The sequence below is a fragment of the Pavona decussata genome, unplaced genomic scaffold (genome assembly GCF_977016875.1).
Source record: "Pavona decussata unplaced genomic scaffold, jaPavDecu1.1 SCAFFOLD_67, whole genome shotgun sequence".
Classification (NCBI taxonomy): Eukaryota; Metazoa; Cnidaria; class Anthozoa; order Scleractinia; family Agariciidae; genus Pavona; species Pavona decussata.
In genome coordinates this window covers 83,459-105,957 of record NW_028145486.1, presented here as the reverse complement: position 1 = coordinate 105,957, position 22,499 = coordinate 83,459, and the positions used below count along the sequence as shown (strand labels likewise).

At 38.4% G+C, this 22,499-nt stretch overlaps 3 protein-coding genes across 3 annotated transcripts; all 3 read right to left on the bottom strand.

Moving 5' to 3' along the window:
* Positions 1-720: 720 nt before the first annotated feature.
* On the bottom strand, positions 721-3,234 carry LOC146477901 (uncharacterized). The gene is made up of 2 exons (XM_085112593.1): positions 2,990-3,234; positions 721-1,955 (listed from the first exon to the last, which is right to left on the bottom strand). The coding sequence occupies exon 2, from the start codon at positions 1,889-1,891 to the stop codon at positions 1,331-1,333; it is 561 nt and encodes a 186-aa protein (XP_084968719.1). The 5' UTR covers positions 1,892-1,955; positions 2,990-3,234; the 3' UTR covers positions 721-1,330.
* Positions 3,235-3,424: 190 nt separating this feature from the next.
* Positions 3,425-8,165, bottom strand: LOC146477900 (uncharacterized). The gene is made up of 3 exons (XM_085112520.1): positions 8,016-8,165; positions 5,887-5,970; positions 3,425-4,560 (listed from the first exon to the last, which is right to left on the bottom strand). Exons 2-3 carry the CDS (start codon positions 5,957-5,959, stop codon positions 3,425-3,427), a joined length of 1,209 nt encoding a protein of 402 aa, XP_084968646.1. The 5' UTR covers positions 5,960-5,970; positions 8,016-8,165.
* Positions 8,166-8,331: 166 nt separating this feature from the next.
* LOC146477899 (uncharacterized) lies at positions 8,332-16,928 on the bottom strand. Its single transcript, XM_085112573.1, has 4 exons — positions 16,851-16,928; positions 14,166-15,497; positions 9,967-10,228; positions 8,332-9,083 (listed from the first exon to the last, which is right to left on the bottom strand). Exons 1-4 carry the CDS (start codon positions 16,912-16,914, stop codon positions 8,801-8,803), a joined length of 1,941 nt encoding a protein of 646 aa, XP_084968699.1. The 5' UTR covers positions 16,915-16,928; the 3' UTR covers positions 8,332-8,800.
* Positions 16,929-22,499: the final 5,571 nt, after the last annotated feature.

Below are 22,499 nucleotides of genomic sequence, written 5' to 3'. Positions count from 1 at the left end.
TTTGTCAAACAAGATGAATGAGTTGAAATCCGATTACCATAAAAAATATATAAAATGTATCATAATAGAAAAAAAAAACGTTCTGTGATATACTAGGTAAGTAAACATTTTAAAGTGTCATTATACGAAGGAACGTCTGAGAGCTTAAGCCACAAATGTGCATGTCTCTTGGGGCGCACTGATCGATGGAACGGCTAACCCTTTATAACGTCAAGCTGAATGAGCCTCACTTGAGTGATTACACTAATCATTCTTTAACCAAAGTTGGTTTTCAATTAGTTGTTTCTTCACTTTTAAGCCAAAGAATAGTAATGCAACTGGCACACATACTGAACGTACGTGATGTAGTATGCAGACAAACAGGTAGCGGCTTTGTAAGTAGGTAAACTTTATTTATAAACGCTAAATCCGTTAGGAGAACAATCAGGTTACAGCGATGAAAATTGTTCAAGAAGAATCCAATACCTTCACTAACAATGTTAATTCACCACTAAAAAAAATAAAACTTTCATATCTTTTTACAAGGATGCGGTGTTTAAATAACTCTGAAAACTGTGACTCTTCAGTTAAGTAGTAGTAAAGGTATTGGGAGAATTGTGAGTCAAATCTTTAGGTTAACTATGCTCACCTTACAATTGGCAAGAGACTAGGTTTATGTTTAGTATCCCCAGGAAATATAATGACGCATAATGAAATTCTAGGCTACAATCATATTATGGAGTCTTATAATTAATACTTTGTGATGGTCTTGTTACCCTATTCCTATCAAGACTTAGGGGTGGGGTGGGTTCATTGATTTGATGGCAACCAATTTTTGACATGCAGATTTTCAGAAATTGGAGGACTCTTCGTGATTACTTTTTGCGCAATTCTGGTGGTTTCCTGAGGTTTTGCGGAAACCAACAAATCCAATATGGCAACTATTTTGAAATCTTGACGTATTTACAAAGGAAATATCTTTGAACGTATTTTTTTTTTCTTTTAAGTCTTATTCTCATAGCTTTTCATACTTGCGAAGTTAGAGGTGGAATCCACAACCACCCTACCCCCACCCCAAAGGGCCCATCTGCACCACCCGCATCACCCGTATCTCTTAAACTTAAACTTCTTGTCAGCATTATTATAAAGCAATATATTTAGAAAGAGGTATAATTCGTGCTGCACAGTTATAGAGTTTTAATTTAGCTGTCGAGGTTTCTTGTCTCTGAAGCATTCACCTCATTAGTTATGTATTAACTAAACTTGTCTGTTTCTCGGGATTCTCAGACATTATTGCTTAGGGCATTACAATTTGGTCTGACGTCTTTCATTTCCAATGATTGTTTAAAATTCAACCGCCGTGTTTATCTGACTCGACAGATTGACCATTGATGTTTTCTTTACGCGGTTTCTGATAGTGTCTCTTCACACCTACGTCTTCTACCATCGTCTTCCCCACGCCAGATTGATCCTTCGAATACGCTACGAGAGCCGGTAAAAACCCGTTTATTGCCTGTGTATCTGCCTCCTCGTTTAATAATCCCTGGCCATCCTGTTCGTCGTTATTTAGATCCCAAGAATTCAATGCGTCATATGTTACTCCATATGCAGGTTCTGTGGTGTCTTGGAAACGCTGGGTGTTGTAAAATTCATCACCATTTTTATCCAAGGCTGGTGACCTGCTGTCGGCCGGGACACTGCTTGGATACCAAGTTGACATCATCCCATCATCTTTGTCCGCATTGCAATACGAAGGTAGAAACATCCCCTTGTCAATGTTGCTCTCCATAGCAAATGCAGTCATTTCTCCAGGTCGGTAACGAGCCACTATAAACGTACATGGAAAGCCAAGGCGCGTACCCACAGCCCGTCCAATTCCCATGTGACTTGTTCCCTTCCATATTACATGCATGAAGTTTTTAGTGTTAGGCTGAAGGGTTCGCTTATTCCAGTCGTAATTACAGATCTGTGAATACCTGCCAAGAAAATTTTAAGAATATAGCTGCTACGTATTAAACGATTAAGAAATACCCCTTTTAAAATTACTTGGTAAAACGTAAGAGTCATCATATAAGTCCCAAATTAGTATGGGATTTTCCCAGGCTATATGGCATTGATCATGACACGTTAGTAACTTAAAAAATAAAGAAAAAGAAAAAAGAAAAAAAAAAGAGCGTGATGCAGTCAATATGTGTCGTCCGTCACGTGAAAGGCAAGCGTGAGTCTGTATGGCCGAATAATGTCTCAAAATAAGGAGTATTTAAAGAAAAAATCGATGAAAGAAAAACAGAATTGCTAAGTAAATGCACAAAGGCTTCAAATTCCTCATTAGTGCAACAATTTGTATAGCTACAAAGTTTCGATGCCTCCGTTCAGTGATTGAAACCTTCTTATTCAAATTCCAGCAAGATTCTTTACTTCCACAAAATCTTGCTCCCTTCATTTTCATGATTCTTCGTTTTTTAGGCCATGATTATACTAGCAGTGGGTCATGTGAAACCAATATGCAAAGACGCTATTCGGGTTCTTTCTTCCATAACCAACCATTTTTTCGAAATGTATTAAAAAAAGAATTAATGATAATTCACATCACAGATATATGAGGCCACATGGGCCAGATTCACGAAGCCTTCCTAAGTTAAGATGAATTCTAAGCACCGTTTCGTGGCAAAAGTCTATTGCTGGAATAACAATTGTATATTGTTGGACTAACGATAGTTTATTGTTAAGAAACAATACTTAAGATTTATGTTCACTTAGGAGGGCTTCCTGAATCATGCCAGAGGATTATGGCACTGTAGTATATGTGCCATGGAACGAAAACTCGTTGTGTTTATTCGGTGGGATTTAGTCAGCAAGTTGGCTGTACGATACAAATGAATGTTTTCATGTCGCTTACCAAAGATTATTCCGATAAGAGCAGGTTCGGTCTTTATTACGACGGCAACCAAACAAACAAATATACAAAAACATTAAGCACATTAATGATATGCAAAATGGAAATCCTCACCATCGATGCACGGCCCCACTGGCTGTTAAACCTCCCCACTCACTGCAGCCTCTCGCAACATTTTCCCCTTCTTCCTCCTTCCTAAGGTGCGTCGGAATCTCGTGATGTGCTCCACCAAGATTGGCTAAATGTTTGGCAAACTGCTGAGCCTCAAGAGACAACTGTGGATCGAGTTTCAAAGGAGGCGCCCTGTGAATAGCGCGGTACCTGTTGTGTGCAGCCAGAGCCTCTCGTTTAAAGTAATCGTCTGTAGGCAAAGCGAGATATACATGTGAGACTCATACATCAGTTTATTCCAGTATTCCATCCCTCGGGCAAAATTGGGGCATTTTTTAAATTGTCTGGCTCAGGGGTCGGACATTAGCATACCCTAGGGCATTTTATGGCCTCGTGATTTTCACCTCACAGCACTGTCACTTTCTTCTTCGGAAAAGACTAATTACCCTGACCACTAAGTCCGACGTTCATATTTTGCTTGGAAAGTGCCGCAAGTCCTTCCCTGTCATGCTGAGTTGTAGTCTTGTTTTTATGATTTACATGATCAGATCCCATGTTTCCCAACTGACCACCTGTCCCTTCTTCTTGGGCTTGACCTTTAACATGCATCTTTGCATTCTGCGGTAAGTCTGCTGGAGTTTTACTATTGTGTATACTCTCCAAAAACTTATACAGACTACCGCTTGATGCCTTCCTGCTTTCTTTGTCAACAAAAGAAGGTTGCCCTTTTGACGCTTGATTTAAGATGTTTCCTTCCTGTCCGTGGGCAAACTTAGGCAGCCGTTTCCCCAAGGTTGCTTGGAGAGAGTTGTTTCTTGGCCTGTTTCCATGCAAAGTGTTAGTTACCTTGGTGTTCTGTATCCCAAATGGAGTGTGATTTTGATCAGCATGTTTTGCCTTCAGTTTGTCTAGTTGTGGTTTGCCGCCAAAACCTTTCAACATTTGATTGAACATCATCGGTTTCTTTATTTCAATGATGTCGGTAACTACAATATCGTCTACTCCCTTAGAAGAGACGCCTTTGAATTGCGGCGCCGGAGCAATTTTTTTGGCCATGGCATTAAACACCGTCGTTGTAGTTGTGTTTGGTACACCGCTGGCCCTCAATCGATGACCCCTTATGTTGTTTCCGTAAGTTGTGAAAGAACCGTTTGCTGTATTCCGTGTCACCTCTTGAACATTACTAGTATCTATTCTTGTGGGAGCCACGACTGAAGGGGTTTCTCCTGGCATCTTTAAAGTTTTACCGTTGTTGCGCTGAGGTGCCCTGAATTGTCCTATTCTTCCATCCCGAGGTCTATATTGGGTTGTAATTATTTCAGAATAATTCCCTGTGTTCTTCACGTGTACAGATCCTAGTGAGAGGCGCTGTTCCTTCTTTAAACCATTTGCATTAAATGAACGCACCTTGTCTTGGAAGGGAATTCTGAAGGTAGAGCTTATAAATTTCGAATAAACATCCGAGTTTTTAAAAGCGCCAGGCACTGCTACCGTCTGCTTGGGTACCTTTTCATGAATAAGATCGTTTTCCGCATTCATATGCAAAGGAACTCTGGAAGGCGTGGCTGGGGAGACTAGAGATCAACGAAAGAAACTAAGTGTGATAAAAATTAATTAATTTGTCATTTATCTATTTCTTGCTTTTTGCTATGTAGTCTGGGAGTTTTTAGGGTTCTTTAGCCTGAAATGGGAGGGAGGAGGAGAGGGCGGTAGGTGAGGAGGAAGATTTAACATAACATTACACATTTTAAAACGCTGTCCACAAACAACTACAAGCTGGTTTCCATCTAGGAACGTTCTGCAAATGCACAAAACAAACAGGTACAAATAATGCAAATGGATACGAGCACATTTATATTACAGTATATTAAATTACATCCCAAAAGGATAGACTAGAGCAAGGCACTGAAGTATATTATGGAAAAGTAACTTAAAAAGCTTTAAACCTAGCTACGACCGTAAGACCAATTTAATGCATAAGTCAGATAACTTCAACCTCGTTCCCAGGGCCTCTACTCTTCACGTCCCAGGGCTCCCTGGGACGAGAAGAGGACCCTGGGAACGAGGTTGAGATACCGATCACAATTTATTAGCATCCACCAACTTGGATACACCATATTGAGTTCCAGATTTCTCCAAAGCATGACAGAACCAAAAAAATTAACTTAAACATGGAAAAGTTGTAAAGGTGGAAAATGTAAATGCTACGTAAACGCAAAATTTGCCGTTAAAAACCAAATAAAAATTCGACATTTTGAATGGTATACCTGTCAGAATAATTAGGTTTCCATTGAAAAATAACTCACATTAACAATGATATGCTACACCAAATTTAGCGGTGTAGTAAGTCCCGGGAGTAAGTACACAAATAGCTGTTGGCACTAAGTGATGTTCTTCTCTTGGTTCTAGGGATAATATAAGCCATTCCATAATATCACTACCCACAATGAGTAAACCTTCTTGTGTGGCTGTGGGATAACTATGATTAGGGTCAAATGACTGAAGTCAGCACGGGCACTTCAATCTGTAATTTTGAGGGCTAAGATGTTTATCGAAAAAATTATACTGTACATGACAAACATGTTGTATTCAACTTGCCACGAGGGAAGGACAAAGAAAAAAGCCTCTCCTTCTTCCAACCCCCTCCCCCCTCCCTTACGAGAGTTGGAAACATGACCTTCGTCTTGGGGGAGGTTTAAGCGGGATAATAGCTTTATTGGTATATTAAATCAAAATGATGCCACGAGAGATTAACAAAAGGATGACGGATGATGGTAAGTTTCAACACGGGTCGTAAAAATCAGAGAGTTGTTGTATTTAAGTTTTCACGGACATGAGACAACAAAAATGTTCTCAGTCTCCCTAAGAAAATCAAACCCATTATAGTAAATTTTTCTAACCTTGCTTTACAGCCTCTGCCTTTGCGAGTACAATCAAGATAAAGGGGAAGAAACTCATGTCCATCCTGAGCATTGTCAAGAAGGCTAAAATGAACATAAAAAGCACATAGTAAGTCAATCCACGAATGAGAGAAACAAACACCTTTACAGTTTACAGATGTTTGCCAGAGTTAACTTGAATGCTATCTGAGACTTTCATTTTAACATTTGCTATCCATTCAGGGTGGAGGTGTGTTCACAGTCTATGCCGACATTTCTGGTAACGAGAAATTAAGTCACTTATCAGCTGTCATCGAAACACTCAGTAAAACTGAAGGATTGAGAACACTATATGGGTGAGATAAGCTACGATTTTGAAAGCTTCAAGCTACTTTGCGGTCGTCAGCTTAGCCATGTCAAAGAGTCACGAAAGTGAATAACTAATTAACCAAATCTAAGGGGCGAAAGTGGAATACAGGTTTCTTCTGAGTAGAGCCATAAATAAAACTGTTTGCGGCTGTAAAAAAAAAACATAAAAAAAAAGAGACACAACAACAACAAACAAACTATACAGCACAATCAATTGCAATGAAAAGCTATATAATAATATACTTAAAAAGTAGATTTCATTTCGCCGAGCTTGTCATACTGTGATAAAGCAAGGATGATATCAAAAGCTAGTAAGAACACAAAAGTTAGAACGTTCTTACCACGTTTTGACGTCCTCTGCACCTTATCAGAGTACACACCCCGCTGCGTGTGTTAAATGAACCTCGTCGGTCGAATTCCCAAGGATGTATCGACAAAATGGCTGCCCATTGATATCAGGTCTTACAGTAGTAGCTAAACCTGCTGTATAAGGATGCCAAGAAAGCAGACGACATCCATCCAGCAACCATGGGAATCATTGCAGCAGATTCGCAGTTCTTGGCTGGTAGAAGGCCAAAATACTTCGGCGAAACCATAATCAACGCAAAAGGAAACGACAACAAAATATAACAGAAGAAAAGAGGACGAAAACGGCAAGGGAATCTAGACATGATCCTAAAAACAAGTGCTGATTTTGCTGCTGTCAAATCACTGCCTTCTATAGATTTGCATCTACTGAAAGTGAGCGAATTTTGAGAGTACTGGCACGATTTCGTTATATATCCCAGCATATGTAAACGGCTATGCTTTGTAAACGACTCCGATGAGATAATTTCTTTGCGACGCCAATGCAAACTGCTCGCAATGCGATTTAATGAACCACTCAAATTTAAGGTAATTCGATATCGCGGAAGATTTGTACCAGCGAAAAAAAGGTCAAAAGGCTGCTGGACGCCAAAATGAAGTTAATAATTATGGCACCTTATTTATTAACTGGGTTCCCAAAGCATTCTTATTGAAATATCTCGCGTTATTTTAATGATTTTGATAATTTTCTTTTGGTAATTTCAATATTTACCTGATTTACACCTTAGTTAATCAAAGAGCGAAAAGTGAAATATTCAAAAATCTGAACTGCGATCGTATTTAGTAACGTTAAATGAAAACAGGTGGCATCAAAGCGCACGTCTAGAAGCACGTCACGTCCTATTGTTTTTTAACTTCCTAATTTGAGCACAGAAAACTAGCCGTTTTCCTCAGGGGTGTGATTAACACTTTTAATTAGTGCTCAAGTAAGTAAACACACTCAAGAAAAGTGTATGCAAGTTTTTCAATAGATCATCAAAGGAGTTAACTTCCCTCAATAAGTTTAGATACCTTTGCAGTTCCCGGACCACAAACCCTTTGTCTTTGAATTAAAATGATTATTTGTGCAATTCGTTCATGCACATAAATGTTGATCTTTTTTAGAAGACAAAATTTGTAAATATTGTATGAGACGTTGCTTCTATCGCCATTGTCAATATTTGTGTAAGTAGAACAGAATACATCTTTAGTGACTGTCTACAGCATTTTGCTACAATTGTAGTGTAGAATTCTTTTTAAGTATAACGATAACGTCAACTAAAGTAAAAAGACATGATATATTTTGGATGATTGGAAAGATATTTTTGTTTTTAATAACAGCAGATGACGCCAAACTTGCAAAACATTAAACAAATGAAATCTTTGCAGAATATCAGAAAAGGAAAGCTGCCTGCCATGTTTCAAATATAACTTACCCGACTGCTGTTTATTTATGTTTCCTGTCGTTTTGATTCTAGGAAACCATTTTCAGACAATTCCGGATCTATACGTGCACACGACAATAGATTGAAGACAATGAGGTCACCACGCTCGAACTGTTTTGACCATCTTTCTGCTCTTCTACCATAATAGGAACACCCCTCTATTATTCTCTGCTGTCAAATGCAACAGGTAGAGGTATTCATATTGATAGAAACTGGAGATGTCCACCTGGAGACACCATGATAACCCCATTTTTTATATTGAGCAAGGCTTGAAAGGAAACAAAGAATATAACGAGCACTTCGATGAAAGTGTCAGGATTTTAATTAAATATTACGGTGTCTGGAGACTTCGTTCAAAGTCGTGGACATACAAATAAACTCACACTCCACCGTGCTATATGGTGGGGTGAAGGAGGTTGAACACACCCTCCTCCGGCCGCTAACCAGACACGTGCATTTTAATAGTGAATGTTTGGCAAGGGTTTTTCAGTCTAATTTCAATTCTGTTTTCAGATTATCAGCTGCCCAAAATTTCTAGGGGGAATAAAAGTTCGATTTGTTAAGTCGGGATAGTTACAGCATACAATATAATACCTAGAAAGTGTTTTATTTGTTTAATACCATGGATTCCCTTTCATCGTGGTTTTTTAATGAACACGCAAGTACAGTCTTTATTAATTACAATAGATCTACGGGCAAATTAAATTTGTTGAGAAACTAGGTTAGATGATCAGGATCGAGGATCGATCAAGCCACATTATAATTTCTTAATGTAGTCACATGTGAGCTACATCAGCTTGAGAGCTAACGACGCAGTTATTAACAAAAGGATCAAATTTTCCTTTCTTTATATTACGCTTAAACGCTTGCTTGTCATTTATGTTTCCTTGAGGCCTATAACGAGCAGCAGCAAACAGACAGTATTGCCCGTCAACTTTCTTCTGAACAGCACCGAAGCCAAGTTCATTTGTGTTATTCCACACTAGCTGTGTAAAATGGGAAGTCCCATTGAATGCTGGGTCAGGATTGTCAAAGTTGTACTGGCAGACTTCTCCATACCTAATAAAAGTAAAATGAATAAATATATAATAAAAGGGAAATCAATGGGAGAACAAAGAACAAACACTGAAAAACAAAAACACAACAACAACAACAACAAAAATTAAGGGACGAATGACTGTAATCATCTTACGCATGTACGCATGAAAAGACCAATGGATGGATGGATGGATGGATGGATGGATGAATGGATGATCTTAAAGCACTCTTAAGAAACAGTCTGATATTGTGATAAAAAATTTACTTTGTTTATGCGAATTACATGATGTCACGTTCTACTCGGCCCAACTCTCTGTGTGGTTCGTTTTGGATTGTGTTGGCGGAAAATCGAAGCTGGAAATTACACTAGAAATAATCCCACTTCCCGCTAGTATTATAATTAAAAAAAAAAAAAACGGCATGGGTAAAACTTTGAGTTTTCAATTATACTTTCGGGTGCTTAAAAAAAAAATGAAAGTTATTCTTTCTCAGCAGTGGCACTTTAATTAGCAGCTTAGATTCGTTTTTTGAGCAACTTTTCATTCGACGTTTTCTTAGCGTTTCCAACCACAATGATGATGTTGGGCTCTATTTCAACAGCTTAACGCTCGTCCATCTACAAATACAGTATATTCGATGGTATTGAATTCAATGTGGCTCAAGTTTTCAAAGCTGAGGAATGTAATCTAATATTTTCTAGTTTCCATCTAGGTATAATATATTTGTGTGACGAGAATTAATTGAATGCATGTCAACGTTATATTATTGTTGGACAGGTCAGAGTAATACAAAGGGCTTCCGAATGTTTACTTTTTATTTTCTGTACGGTAAATTAGCTTGGTATGTTCAACTGTTACCGCAATACAGTGATGCACCTTAAGAAAAATAATCAATATATGCCTACCACTTGTCAACAATTTGCTCTATAGCCGTCAGAGTTGTGATTGTTTCTTTGGAGCAGACCTTCGCCAAACTCTCCCTTTGATTCATTTTATCGAGAACATGAGACTTTTCGTGAATAAGATCTCCGTTGGCACTAGAGGCTAGTTTTTTAGCCATTGCACGGGCTTTATCCACTAAATCCTCCTTTAGTTCCATAGGTTTTGACCCATGTATTTCACGATAGGAGTTGTGTGCTATCAGAGCCATATTCTCTTCATCTGAAACTGCAAAACACGTACAAATTAATAAAAAAAACCGTTAGACCATGCCGATGTGGTGCTACACATGGGGTGTGTATTTTCTTTAGTCTCTGAGGCTACAGCGGATTGAAGGACGTGTGCCCCCTTCCAGGCCTTACCCCAACCCCCCCCCCCCCCCATCTCCCCCCATCCTCCCTCACGCTTAAGCCTCAAGAGAAAAAAAGCTACGATTGGATGCCGTATAGTATGTGCAACCAGAAAATGAAGCCATGAAGTCAAATGAAGTGGAATTACATCATTAAGTCCGAACAATCGTCGGCTTTAAAATTATTTTAAAATGTAAAAGTAAGGAGTTGCTTTTTCTTCAAAGGTAAAAAATTATTGTTTTAAAAAAACATGGCTCGCAAAATGTTGTAGCGATGGAAACATCAACCTATGATAACGAATTTACATCCATACTATTTGTACTCACACATGTATTGATACATGAACTATTGGATTTCCTGGATATTTTAGATTTTCAAATTTTTAGATTTTAGGTTGTTAGCTAATTTTTATCTTTCTTTTGTTTTGTAATTTTATCTGTTTGTTTGTGGGCTTCCTGTGAAGTAGCTTTTAGCTAAGTGGAGTGCCACGTAAAATAAAGTTCTTATCTTATCTTATCTTACATCCATACTACCCGTGAAAATTATTCGGCCTTCGGCCTTCGAGCGAGTATTTGCAATGTCTTGGTAACCAAGCATTTTCTTCGAAAAGAGAAGCGGAGGCAAAGCGCTTGGTGTTATCAGGGCGCAGAAAAGAATGGGTGGTGAAACGCCCACTCAGCTCTTGAGCGATGTGTGATGCAGAGAGAGACTGGGTTGAGAGCGTTCGAGAACGCCCACTGTTCAAAAAATGGCGGCAAAGGAGGTCTGAAGTCTGATGCAAAAAGGAGCCTGTTGTAAGAGAACGATAAAACATTTCAACTTACTTTTTATGAACAGATCATTTCAATTAGCTATAAGCTGAAGATAATAAAGAATGGTTTTTAGACAAAATCAGAAACGATTTTACTTGAAATAAATCTCGCTTCTTTAAAACGGGTTCCTTTAACATGTCGGCGCGTGAGAATAAAAATTTTCATTCCCAACGACCTAAAGCAGCTGAAAGCCTACGTTCTAGCTTGAGTATGGATAGAAAAACTTCATCTCTTTCAACCTGCCGGATTAAATTTTGTCCTGACCCTTTTTTAGTTAGAGGTCAAAGTAGTCAGTACGGTCATAACAGTGAGCTACAAGAATTCGAAACGAAAACAGTTTATATTTAATTGCTGGATCTTAAGCTTATCAACAGATTATAGCAATTAGGGACGACATCATTCAGCTCTTTAACAAATGTTCTCAGGCTATCTACAGTAGCACTATCATTGTCAATTTTGGACAGTATTTCTCAAGCGAATCTGGACTCGCTTTCTTCACAGCTCGATGATTATCGTAATCTCTGGAGAACGGATAAAAATTCCTTTACCTCAAACGGTTGAGCTTCTTTGAACATGGCATCTTGTAGAACTTCGTCATCTACATCGTCTTCGAGACTAAGGATCGTTTCATGATTTTCAGATCTTCTAGCTAACCCGGATTTTCTGCTATCTCCCCGCCGTGGTGAGATGCCATCTTTTTTCTCGACCCAGTCTCTCTCCGCATCGCACATCGCCCAAGAGCTGAGCGCGCGTTTCACCGCCCATTCTTTTCTGCGCCCTGGTGATATTTTTAAATTCTTTGGTAGGAAACCACATTGGACAATCGTTGCAAACACCATTATATGGCAGTTACCTATTGATAGAGTTCGTACCCGCAATAAAGGAGCGAGAAAACTAGAAAGAAGATTTCTTAAGACTTCTACTAGTTCGGTAATACGTGGATAATTGGAAAAAAAATTTCGTTGTGTGTTTTGAATCCAGTACCATAAAGTGACAAACTGACTTCCTTCCAAGTGTAAAAAAAAACAAAACATTCATGCCATTTTTTCTAATACGGTCACTCCAGTCCAGCACTTAAAAACTGTTTTTCTTTTTTTTTTTCGATTTGTTCAGTCTTTTGAATAGCGATTGCTGCCACATAAATATTTCTTTAAGGTTATTAGAAGTGTAAGTGATTTAAGCGGTAAAATATAGAACAACAAATTCATCCGACATTGAAGCCAGCCGAAGAGGCTCCCTAGAAATGAGAAGAGACAAATGGAAGGAATGTTTGGAAAAGCCCTGAACAAAATGTTATGAATGCATGCAGCCTTTGTTGCTTCGTTTGCATGCTTCTTCCGTTTCATCTGACTAAGAACATCTGTTATTGATTTCAGTATACAGTTAGGCCTACAGCAATCCAACAAACTAAGTAAGACATTTATAAAGCACGAATATACTAGTTCTGTTTTCGACTCATTGCTTGTACATGTGGGGAGAATCACATTTGCAACTAGCAAGTGTTGAAATGAGTTTGTTGCTCTTACCAGTTTCAGAAGAATTTAAAAAACAATGTATATTTTCTTTTCTGCACTGCGATTAGCCAGTTGCCCAAATCTCGCAGCAATGGTTAAGCCGTTTCCCAGCCAGTCGTTTTTAGGGGATAACGTCAAGCGTTTAGTCGCAGCGCCTCAGCGTCGAAGAAAACGCTTGGCTACCAAGTCACTGAAAATACTCGGACGAAGACTTTGGTGAAAAAGACTGTTTGTTTACGAAAAGTAGACTTCACTCTTCAATGTCAGTTTGATTTGACTTTATTTGAGAGAAATGAAACTTAATTTAGTCGAATTGCGTTTCTCCTATAGCCCACGGTTTGATACATTTCGCTAGATACTTTATAGGCCATGTATACACTCGATTGGAAAGGTTTTACGGCCTAATTTGAATCGAAAACGATGAGACCTGATTGAATTAAGGGATGATCGATTTTTAATGTGATGTTCTGTTTTTCCCTCCTCGTCGACGGGAAATACGTAAATTTTAAGTTTTGATAACTGCACGTGCTCTTATTTTCTAACATGGAGATTGCAAAAGAGGTCATACACATAGGTTAAATGCTTCCCAGAAAGCTGTGGGTCTTAATTATTCATGTTTTATACATTTCACATGACAAGGGTTATTAAATCGAGTGTGTACCGTGGCGTAATGGGCAACCTTTGCGATGTATAAATGTAGATGTAGATGTAGATATCGGCTACATTAGCATTAGTAAAGGCCGGTGTATGTACAACGTATCTTTTGCTCTTCTCACTCTAATACAAATTAGACAAGGCAAGTTTACAGTATAGTTAAAGTACATAACTGAAATGCATTTTTTCAACCTTTCTTCCTTGCTTTCTTTGTTTCTTGGAAACGTACCAAGAAATTCTATATACTTAAAGGTTTATCCAAAAAGAAGTTGGCTGGTGTGTCACCTTCCTAATGAGATGTCAATTGCAGTTCACTTAAAATGTAGCCTCCCATGCAGTGGTTTTTAGGGGACTCGTATTTCCTCCTCCCCACAAGGAGGTAATATGAGTCCCCTAAAAACGACTACGTGGGAGGCTACCTAAAATGTGAACTGGCCTTAGCTATTTTAAAGTGGTTTACAGTCGTTTATAGTTTGTCAGTATAGTTCTTTCTAATTTCTTGAAATAGTTGCGCACCCTCTCAACCAATCAGAAGAAAATCCAAATTGAACCTGAAGTGTGACTTTCTTCGAAGCGTTTCATTGCCCTTGCTCCATTTCATATTATCAGAATAATTAATTTGGACTCTTTTATACGACACGCAAAAAAACAACCACTTTAAAAGTAAAAACCATGTAATCTGATGAGTTATCTTTTGCACACCAAGTCCTGCCGGTAAAAATAGAATTTGGCAATCTGTCAAACCAGACAGAGTAGGTAAACTTGAAGACTGAGGATTTAGCTACGGTTCCATAAACTTGAGGCTGTCATCGTATATTCTAATGCAATTACTTACATACAATTGGAGGAGGAGGAACCGTTGCTGGTACTTTGCTGGACACTGGACTTGTTGTCGCACCGCTCTGTGTTGAATTGGGTGTCTGGCTTTTAGGGTTTTTTGACGTTGGTTTTATGACTTGAAATGCCTTTCCCTTCCTTTTACTTGGATTCGCTGTGGGTGCAGCGCTTGTTACTTGAATTGCCGGCTGATTTGGTTGCCCAGGTTTTTGTGTCGATGTTGGAGCTTTAGTTGCAGGAGGCTTTGACGATGCATTGATCTGGTTTTGCCCAGGCGCACCTCCTGTGGTTGTAACTGGGCCTGTCGGCTTATTATTCTGACCAGGCTTTGGTGGGTTTTGTGTCGACGCTGAATTGGGTTGCGTTGGCCCTGGGCCTTTGCTAGGTTGTTGATTTTTAGTCCCCTTTGTCGATGCATTAATCTGGTTTTGACCGGGATTTCCTGATGCGCTTGTAACTACTTGGCCTGTCGGCTTAATATTTTGTCCGGGTTTGGGTGGGTTTGGTGCTGCCGTTGCGATGGGTGGTGTTGGCCCTGGGCCTTTGCTAGGTTGTTGATTTTTAGTCCCCTTTGTCGATGCATTAATCTGGTTTTGACCGGGATTTCCTGATGCGCTTGTAACTACTTGGCCTGTCGGCTTAATATTTTGTCCGGGTTTGGGTGGGTTTGGTGCTGCCGTTGCGATGGGTGGTGTTGGCCCTGGGCCTTTGCTAGGTTGTTGATTTTTAGTCGCCTTTGTCAATGCATTAATCTGTTTTTGACCGGGCTTTCCTGATGCGCTTGTAACTTGGCCTGTCGGCGTAGTATTCTGTCCAGGTTTGGTCGGGATTTGTGTTGGCATTGCACTGGGTGATGTTGTCCCTAGGCTTTTGCTTGGTTGTTGATTGCTAGGCCCTTTTGTCGATCCATTAATCTGGTTTTGTCCAAGCGTCCCTGCTGCGCTTGTACCTTTGCCTGTTGGCTTATTATTCTGTCCAGGTTTAGGCGGGTTTTTTGTCGGCGTTGCACCGGGTGATGTTGTCCCTAGGTTTTTGCTTGGTTGTTGATTGGTAGGCCCTTTCGTCGATCCATTAATCTGATTTTGTCCAAGCGTCCCTGCTGCCCTTGTACCTTTGCCTGTTGGCTTATTATTCTGTCCGGGTTTGGGCGGGATTTGTGTCGACGCTGCACTGGGTGACAATGGCGCTGGAAGTATTGGAGTTCCTTGTGGTTTCTGGCCTTTAGACTCGACGTGAATATTCAACTCAGTTTTTTTTCCATTTGTTGTAGCATTCCCAGTTATAACGAAAGTGTCTTTTTTTACCACTTCTGACCGTGTATTCACGCTCGCTTTAAGAAAGAAGTAGAAAAATAAATTGATAAATCGATCAATGGAGCAATTTACCATTTTAAAACAAGAATGAATGAATGAATGAATGAATGAATGAATGAATGAATGAATGAATGAATGAATGAATGAATGAATTAATGAATGAAACGTGTACTCAAACATGTACTTTAAGGCACAACATTCGTGGAAAGCAGCTTTTTAATAATTTTTACACTTGCATGGTTTATTAGAGAATTATTATTTTCTTCGTAATGATTATTGTAGTTGTGAAATAGTTGATTAATTGTCGGTGATTAAATAAAGATTATCCTATCATATCTTTATGATGTTATTCTTACAAATGCAACCTAGATCGTTTAATGTTCATTTTCCATACGATTAATTTTGTTCTTGCTGAGTAGCATAGCTATCCTGGTAAAAGTTCTCTTTCTTGACCGAATATAAACCTGTCAAACGGTATAAATTTTGTCATTGCATGAGTCCTGGATAAGCCAAGTAAGGCATCTGAGACTTCCTGCTCAAAATTGTATTATAACTGATATGCAACGAAATGTTCTATCGATCTTTTGATTAAATAATTAGTAAAGCTGCTTATTTATTTTGGAGGATACACAATTTGTCTCTGATGCATTATACAGTTTTTCATTGTTTTTTAGTCATGATAAATATGAAAAGTGCCTGATTAATAGGCCATTTCCGAGTTGCTGTAAACCTCATTATGAAAGCGAGGTTGAGTGCAAAGCTTTTCGTATGAAAGTTACTTTTGTTTGCATATGAATGAAAACCAATTTTCATAACAAAAACTTTGTACTTAGCCTCACTTTCATGATGAGGTTTAAATCAACTAGGAAATGGCTTATCACCATCGTTGCGTTATGCCTACTCGATCCTTATTTAGAGAGTTCGTTCTCCTGTACAAAAAGACGTTCTATACCAAACGCCTAACACCTTCTGCTGGATTTCAGCAGATAATTTTGCCTTTTCTTTTTAGTATACTTTTTGTTTCGCTTTTTAATTATTAACACACTATTTAAGAGCTACCTTGTGTACATATGCTTAGTCTGATAGTGGCGCACCTCGTACCAAAATATGTCTTGTTTCCAAGTTAGTTTCTGTCCGATTTGTTATCTAAATACTTTAACAAAATGAACATATTCGGAGTATCTTTCATTCTCTTTGTACTGAAAGCGACTATTATTTCACGAGTACGTCTCACGTCTGACGCCAAACAGTGCAGCTACGATTTTTATTAGGCTAAGTTTTAGGTTAGTGCTTAGTATTGGGCGTAGCGTTTATGTAACTGGACGAAGAAATTACGTTTCACGTGATGGTTGTTGATCTGCACTACTTACCACAATTCACACAACCACAGAGAAAAGCACAAAGGCATATAACCGTCCACCAATCTGCCCTCATCCTAGGAAAGTGGAGAAACTGTAAAATAAATACAATTCTTTGTTCCTAGAAATCAGGTTTCTTGAACTACATTTTGTGTTAACTGGTACGCTTACTCTATACTTAGCAGCGTGAAATACCAGCATATTTGTTTAATGGTAAAGATAAATCACTTAAACTTGAAAAGCTCTAACTGCAACAAAAGGAAAAGAAAGGAAACAGAAGAAAAAGCAAAATTAAGTTGGATAAAGGTTTTCCTTGCGTCAGGGAAAGCCTTTTTGTGGCCAAGTGATAAAAGCTATGGGACAGTACGTAGGGATTATTTGTTGATTGCATCATGAGTTCATTAAGTTACATAGTCTAGTGTTGCTCTTGTGACAACAAGAAGCGGTATTTTATATTTGGTGATATTTGATCACTTTAACATAGACCTTCGTGTACGGATGATAACCTAGCGAAAAGAAAAAAAAAATGTTCGTCGTCTTATTTATTTTTTCTTTGTAGACGACAAAACAATATAGATTACATAACTGTGACCAATTTAGTCTAGGCTTACATCTTACCGTTACCCTCTCCTCATGCGTATTATTATTAACCCTAAGGATTGCCAGAAGTAAATGTCTATTATTAAATTATATAAAATAGTTAACTTCATTTACCTCTAGCCAAAACCTGTCACATTAAAGCGATGTATAAAGACAACGTACCTTTGTGCTTCAAGACAAGTTTGATCAGTAAAATGATTCTGCTAGCAGGTTTTAGCAAATAAATAACATAATTACCAGTTCGGCGTTACATCACACCTTTTGATTCATAAGAATCGTTATGGTTGATAAATTTCTTAGTAGGACCATTCCAAAGTCATTCCGTACTCTTGAACGTTTTACAAAAATATTCCTACTTTTACTAATTGACACTTTCCTTCACTCACTGTTACCGTATACGAATACTAGAATTAAAAGGCGAAAGTGTGCGGAATATAGATATCACACTGTATTGACCAGCGATACGTCCTTTGATAAATTAAGTTATAACAGTATATGAAGATGCTACTAAAATATGGAAAAATAACCGATAACAAAAGACTTTTCAAGTTTCACTGAGTAAGATGGTAAAACTTCTTCGCTTCTACATAAATCAAAAGCTTCTACGAGTCAACCGGTGAAAGTAAGAGATATATTATGGTACATCTGTTGCATTTGGGTGGCGTTTGTCTTTCTTCCTGTTTAACCCCGGGGTGTAAGTAGGTGAAAGTTTGTTTATATAATAAATATTTAATTGGGAAAGCTTGCTGTCGAGACTGCGCAATATTGGCGTTTTTTTTGTTTTTTTGTTTTTTTTTTTTTCTATTTCAGTTTCGCTGAAACACGCAAAAGAAATAAATTACAATACAGACTTTCCTTTAAACAAGCGATGCCAATCTATTCGCCCAGCGACCGACGGACACCAAAATGAACGAATGGAGTGTCAGCTCAACGTGAAAAGTACCATTAATAGTAAAACACCATTACGACAAATGATCTGGTGAGTTAATGGGGTCAGTTCCAGCTCGAAACAACACCGATACAAACCGACGACTAACGCAAGTTGTAAATTGTTGTTTTACATTACGAGGCCGCGGTATCAGTGCATGACGGCAGTCTCAATCAAGTCAGCTGTATGGTGACAATTACAGTAACTATGATGGCAAGTTTGAATGGAAAGGGATTGAAAATCTGCTCGTTATGAACTGACCTGATCACTGCTTAGCGAAATTAACCGCTCGGCTAAGAGAGGCTGAGATTAAATCTGGTTAGCTGTCATATATAGGGCTATGGGTAGCCCTCATGTACACACATACAAAATGAGACCTTAAGAGCAATTCTCCAGGAAAGTGAAGCAAAGTTGGAAATGAAAATTTTTAACCCCCCTTCATTTTTTGTGTGGAGGTAGGTTACCTGGAGGGATGAACAAAAACAGCCATATTTGGATCGGCAGGTGCGTCGTTGCCATGGAAACCGCAGTTGATCACGTCGGCCTGAGGTCTATGTTTTGACCAAAAAATTCACTCTCAAATAGTAAAAATAAACGAGTCTGGTTCTCGAGTACATGTGAGCCAATTCAAATGAAATTCATACAGATGGTAGAACCACTCTCCCAGTTTATAAAATTTGCCGTTAGAGTATTTTGGGTTCTATAATCAAGAAGACAATGTTCGTATTACTTTGTTGCCTGTCAGCCATTTTGACAAGAAGAAAAAACAAGCACAATCATATTCGTTATTTCTCCGAAAGTACTCTTTCCACATAAACCAAATTAACAGCAGACCTTACATAGATATTGAGGTTTATAAATATTATAAAATCTATTTGGGGAAAATTATATTCTGCCTATGGGTGATGAAGACATCCGAGGCAAGTTGCAAAAAATTGCAAAATTGGAAATGTCGAGGTCTCCAGTATTTGGCTCAAACAGGCTTTAGATAGAGAATATCAGCTTCGGAGGTTTTCTCATTCATCTTATCTGTTATCTACATTTGATTGATTAGGTTTTGGCCAACGAATTTGATGAAATATAAATTAAAACAAAGCCTACCTTGCAACTTTTGGGAATTTCTTCAGGATGCTTTTGTCGTATAGGATGGGTGTCTCCTCAGTTCGCTCGCTCCATTTTCTAGACCAAATCTTGCACAGACTCTAGCGGAAAGGACAAATCTAACTGGCTAGCCTCGCCGAACATCTACTTTTTAATAGACCAAAGATAATGATGCATTAACCCGAATAAAGAACAGTCGAACAGGTCAAACACGGTCGTGTGTCGAGTATCGAAATAATTCATCAATACAATCCATCCAGGAAGTTAAATAGATGCATCAAGATCACAGCTGAGCAAATACATGTCTGCGACGATTCTGAATAACGTCTTTGGCTAAATCGAGCCGTACATTTGCATGGTTGAGAAGCAAAGAAATCGTTGTTTACGTCCTGTTTACGACCAAACGTATGAAGACCGGAAATACGAGTAGCAAAACTGCTGACCGGATGTAGTTTTAAATGCGATATACGCGCTTTTTGCTTGCTTGTGTTTGTAGCTTCGGCTAAATGTCGCAATGGCATTATCTCTTCTTTAGATATTTTTGGTACAATATATCATTGATAGAGGGATAAAAGGACGACTTTTGATCCGCTTTTAGGACTGTTTTACAGTGGTGAATAAAGAGGACAAAATAAAAGCGCTTCACTAGTCGTTTTATGCAACCACATAAGCCGCCCATGTTTCCTGGGTTTGTTCGTTTGTTTGTTTTTTATTTATTGGTTATTGGATGTTAAGGATGGCCTGCATGTAAGATACGTCGCTGATCTGGGGCATTGCGTACACATTAGAAGTTACGAAGTTGGATTTTGACTCACCTCTCCTCCAGAAATAAATACGTCCTCTCCAAGCCGATAAATGTTCACATTCAGTACCTAATACCTGCCCAAATTTTGGCATTCTTCTGTTTATTTATTTATTTTTTATTTATTTATTTATTTATTTATTTATTTATTTATGATTATTATTTTATTTATTTATTTATTTATTTATTTATTTATTTATGATTATTATTTTATTTATTTATTTATTTATTTTTGCTTTTGTGTTTTTTGGTGGGGGGAGGGGTGACCGGACGTAAATTTGTGCCGTCGATCAAAAACACTGTCAGGGAAATTTGCATATCGTCGTGCGAGGGAAAATATCCTGGTCAGGACAATGGAAAGTTGGTCTCTTTCAAATCCCAAAAGGGACGTTTCGGTTTGTGAGTGCAATGGAAACAATAAAAAACTCAGTCAATGTCAAAGGGATATTTCCAGGCATGTGCAAGCCTACGGACCTAGTATAAACCGTTATGAAATCAGCGACGAAATGGATCTTATTCTTTGCCGTGCAGTTAAATAAATGTAACATTCCACACGCGAATTTTTGATTCTCTTGTCACGAATAGTTTATCATAACTGAATTTGTAATTGCATTTCACGGTCTAAAAAGCAATCTTTTTTTTTGGGTGCGGCTATTATGATCATGCGTTCAATTTTCACCCAAGCTTCAGTTCAGCTTCATTTCCTTTGTTTTTGTTTTCATTCGGTTATTCTGTTTTTTCTGTTATTCTTTCTTCACCATTGCCATTGTGAAACAACCCCATTACAAGAGCATATCATTACACATACATCCGGTGTTACATCCCATTACATTGTGTTACATCCGGTCAGCAGTTGTGCTTCTCGGACTTCCGGCCTATGCGTTCAGTTAATTTACCATTCTTGGCTTGTCCACTATCGCAATATTTGACTCGATTTTAGCCAAAGACGTTACTGTGGATTGTTCAAAGACATGTATTTGCTTTGTACATCGATCTCGACACATTTACTTTACTTCCTGGCTGAATAATATTGATGAATTTAGGTGCTCGACGGCAGAAATCGCAAGCATTACGACCATGTTTTGGACTTTGTCAACTATTCTTTGTCAAGTGTATGGGGGCTACTTGTATCATCATCCCTGGTCTGAAACACAGCAAACTGGATATTCGATGGGAGTAACTGTTAGTCTGCGCTAGATTTGGTCAAAAAGACGGAGCGTGCGAAGGAGAGACACTGGAGAGAACAACGCGACGAAAGCATCCTGAAGAAATTCCAAAACCTTCAAGGTAGGTTTTGTATCAATTTATATTTCATCAAATTTGTTGGCCAAAACCTTATTTACAAAATGTAGGTAGCAGACAAGATAATAAAAGATACTTTTGAAGCTGATTTTCTCTCTCTAAAGCCTGTTTGAACTAAATACTAGAGCTCTCAAAATTACCAATTTTGCAATTTTTTGCAATTTGTCCCAGGTGTCTTCAGCACCCATGGCCAGAGTATAGTTTTCCCCAAATTGTCAATATCTATGTAATCTCTGCTACTAATTTGGTTTATGTGGAAAGAGTACTTTTGGAGAAATAACGAATATCGTTGTGCTTATTTTTCCTGCTTGTCTAAATGGCTGACAGGGAACATAGTAGGACGAGCATTTTCTTCTGGTTTATAAAACCCAAATTATTGTAACGGCAAATTTTATAAACTGGGAGAGTGGTTCTACCATCTGTGTGAAATTCATTTGAATTGGTTCGCATTCACCCGAGAACCAGACTCGTTTACTTTTACTTTTTGTGAGTGGAACTTTTGTTCAAAACATGGTCCCAAGGCCGACGTCATATAGTGCGGTAACCATGGCAACAATACATCGACCGATCCAAATATGGTTGTTTTTGTCTATCCCCCAAAGTAACCTACCTACACACAAAAATTGAAGAGGGGTTGAAATTTTTCATTTCCAACTTTGCTTCACTTTCCTGGAGAATTGCTCTTAAAATATCACAATTTGTCGAGGATGGCCTTGGTTGTGTAGTGATCATGGTAGGAGTTCCTGCTATATGAATCGACAAATGGAATGAAATCAGATCAAATCGTTAAATTTAGTCCACTTCATTGCCTTAAATTAGACTGAGATGTAACAAAAAAGCCACACAGCTAAGTTTACAAAGTAAGAACTTAGGCAAAGAGCGTCATTCTTCCCTCACGCTTATAAACCGGCGAGCGAGAACGAGTAAC

Bases quoted from the DNA above. Each gene is read 5' to 3' on its own strand.
- LOC146477901 (XM_085112593.1), bottom strand. From the start codon at position 1,891: ATGCATGTAATATGGAAGGGAACAAGTCACATGGGAATTGGACGGGCT.
- LOC146477900 (XM_085112520.1), bottom strand. From the start codon at position 5,959: ATGCTCAGGATGGACATGAGTTTCTTCCCCTTTATCTTGATTGTACTC. The intron at 4,561-5,886 runs GTTAGAAAAATT...GTTGATCTCTAG, and splicing joins GGCAGAGGCTGTAAAGCAAG to TCTCCCCAGCCACGCCTTCC.
- LOC146477899 (XM_085112573.1), bottom strand. From the start codon at position 16,914: ATGAGGGCAGATTGGTGGACGGTTATATGCCTTTGTGCTTTTCTCTGT. The intron at 15,498-16,850 runs GTAAGTAGTGCA...TCTTTCTTAAAG, and splicing joins CTGTGGTTGTGTGAATTGTG to CGAGCGTGAATACACGGTCA. The intron at 10,229-14,165 runs GTAAGTAATTGC...CGTGTTTTGCAG, and splicing joins TCCTCCTCCTCCAATTGTAT to TTTCAGATGAAGAGAATATG.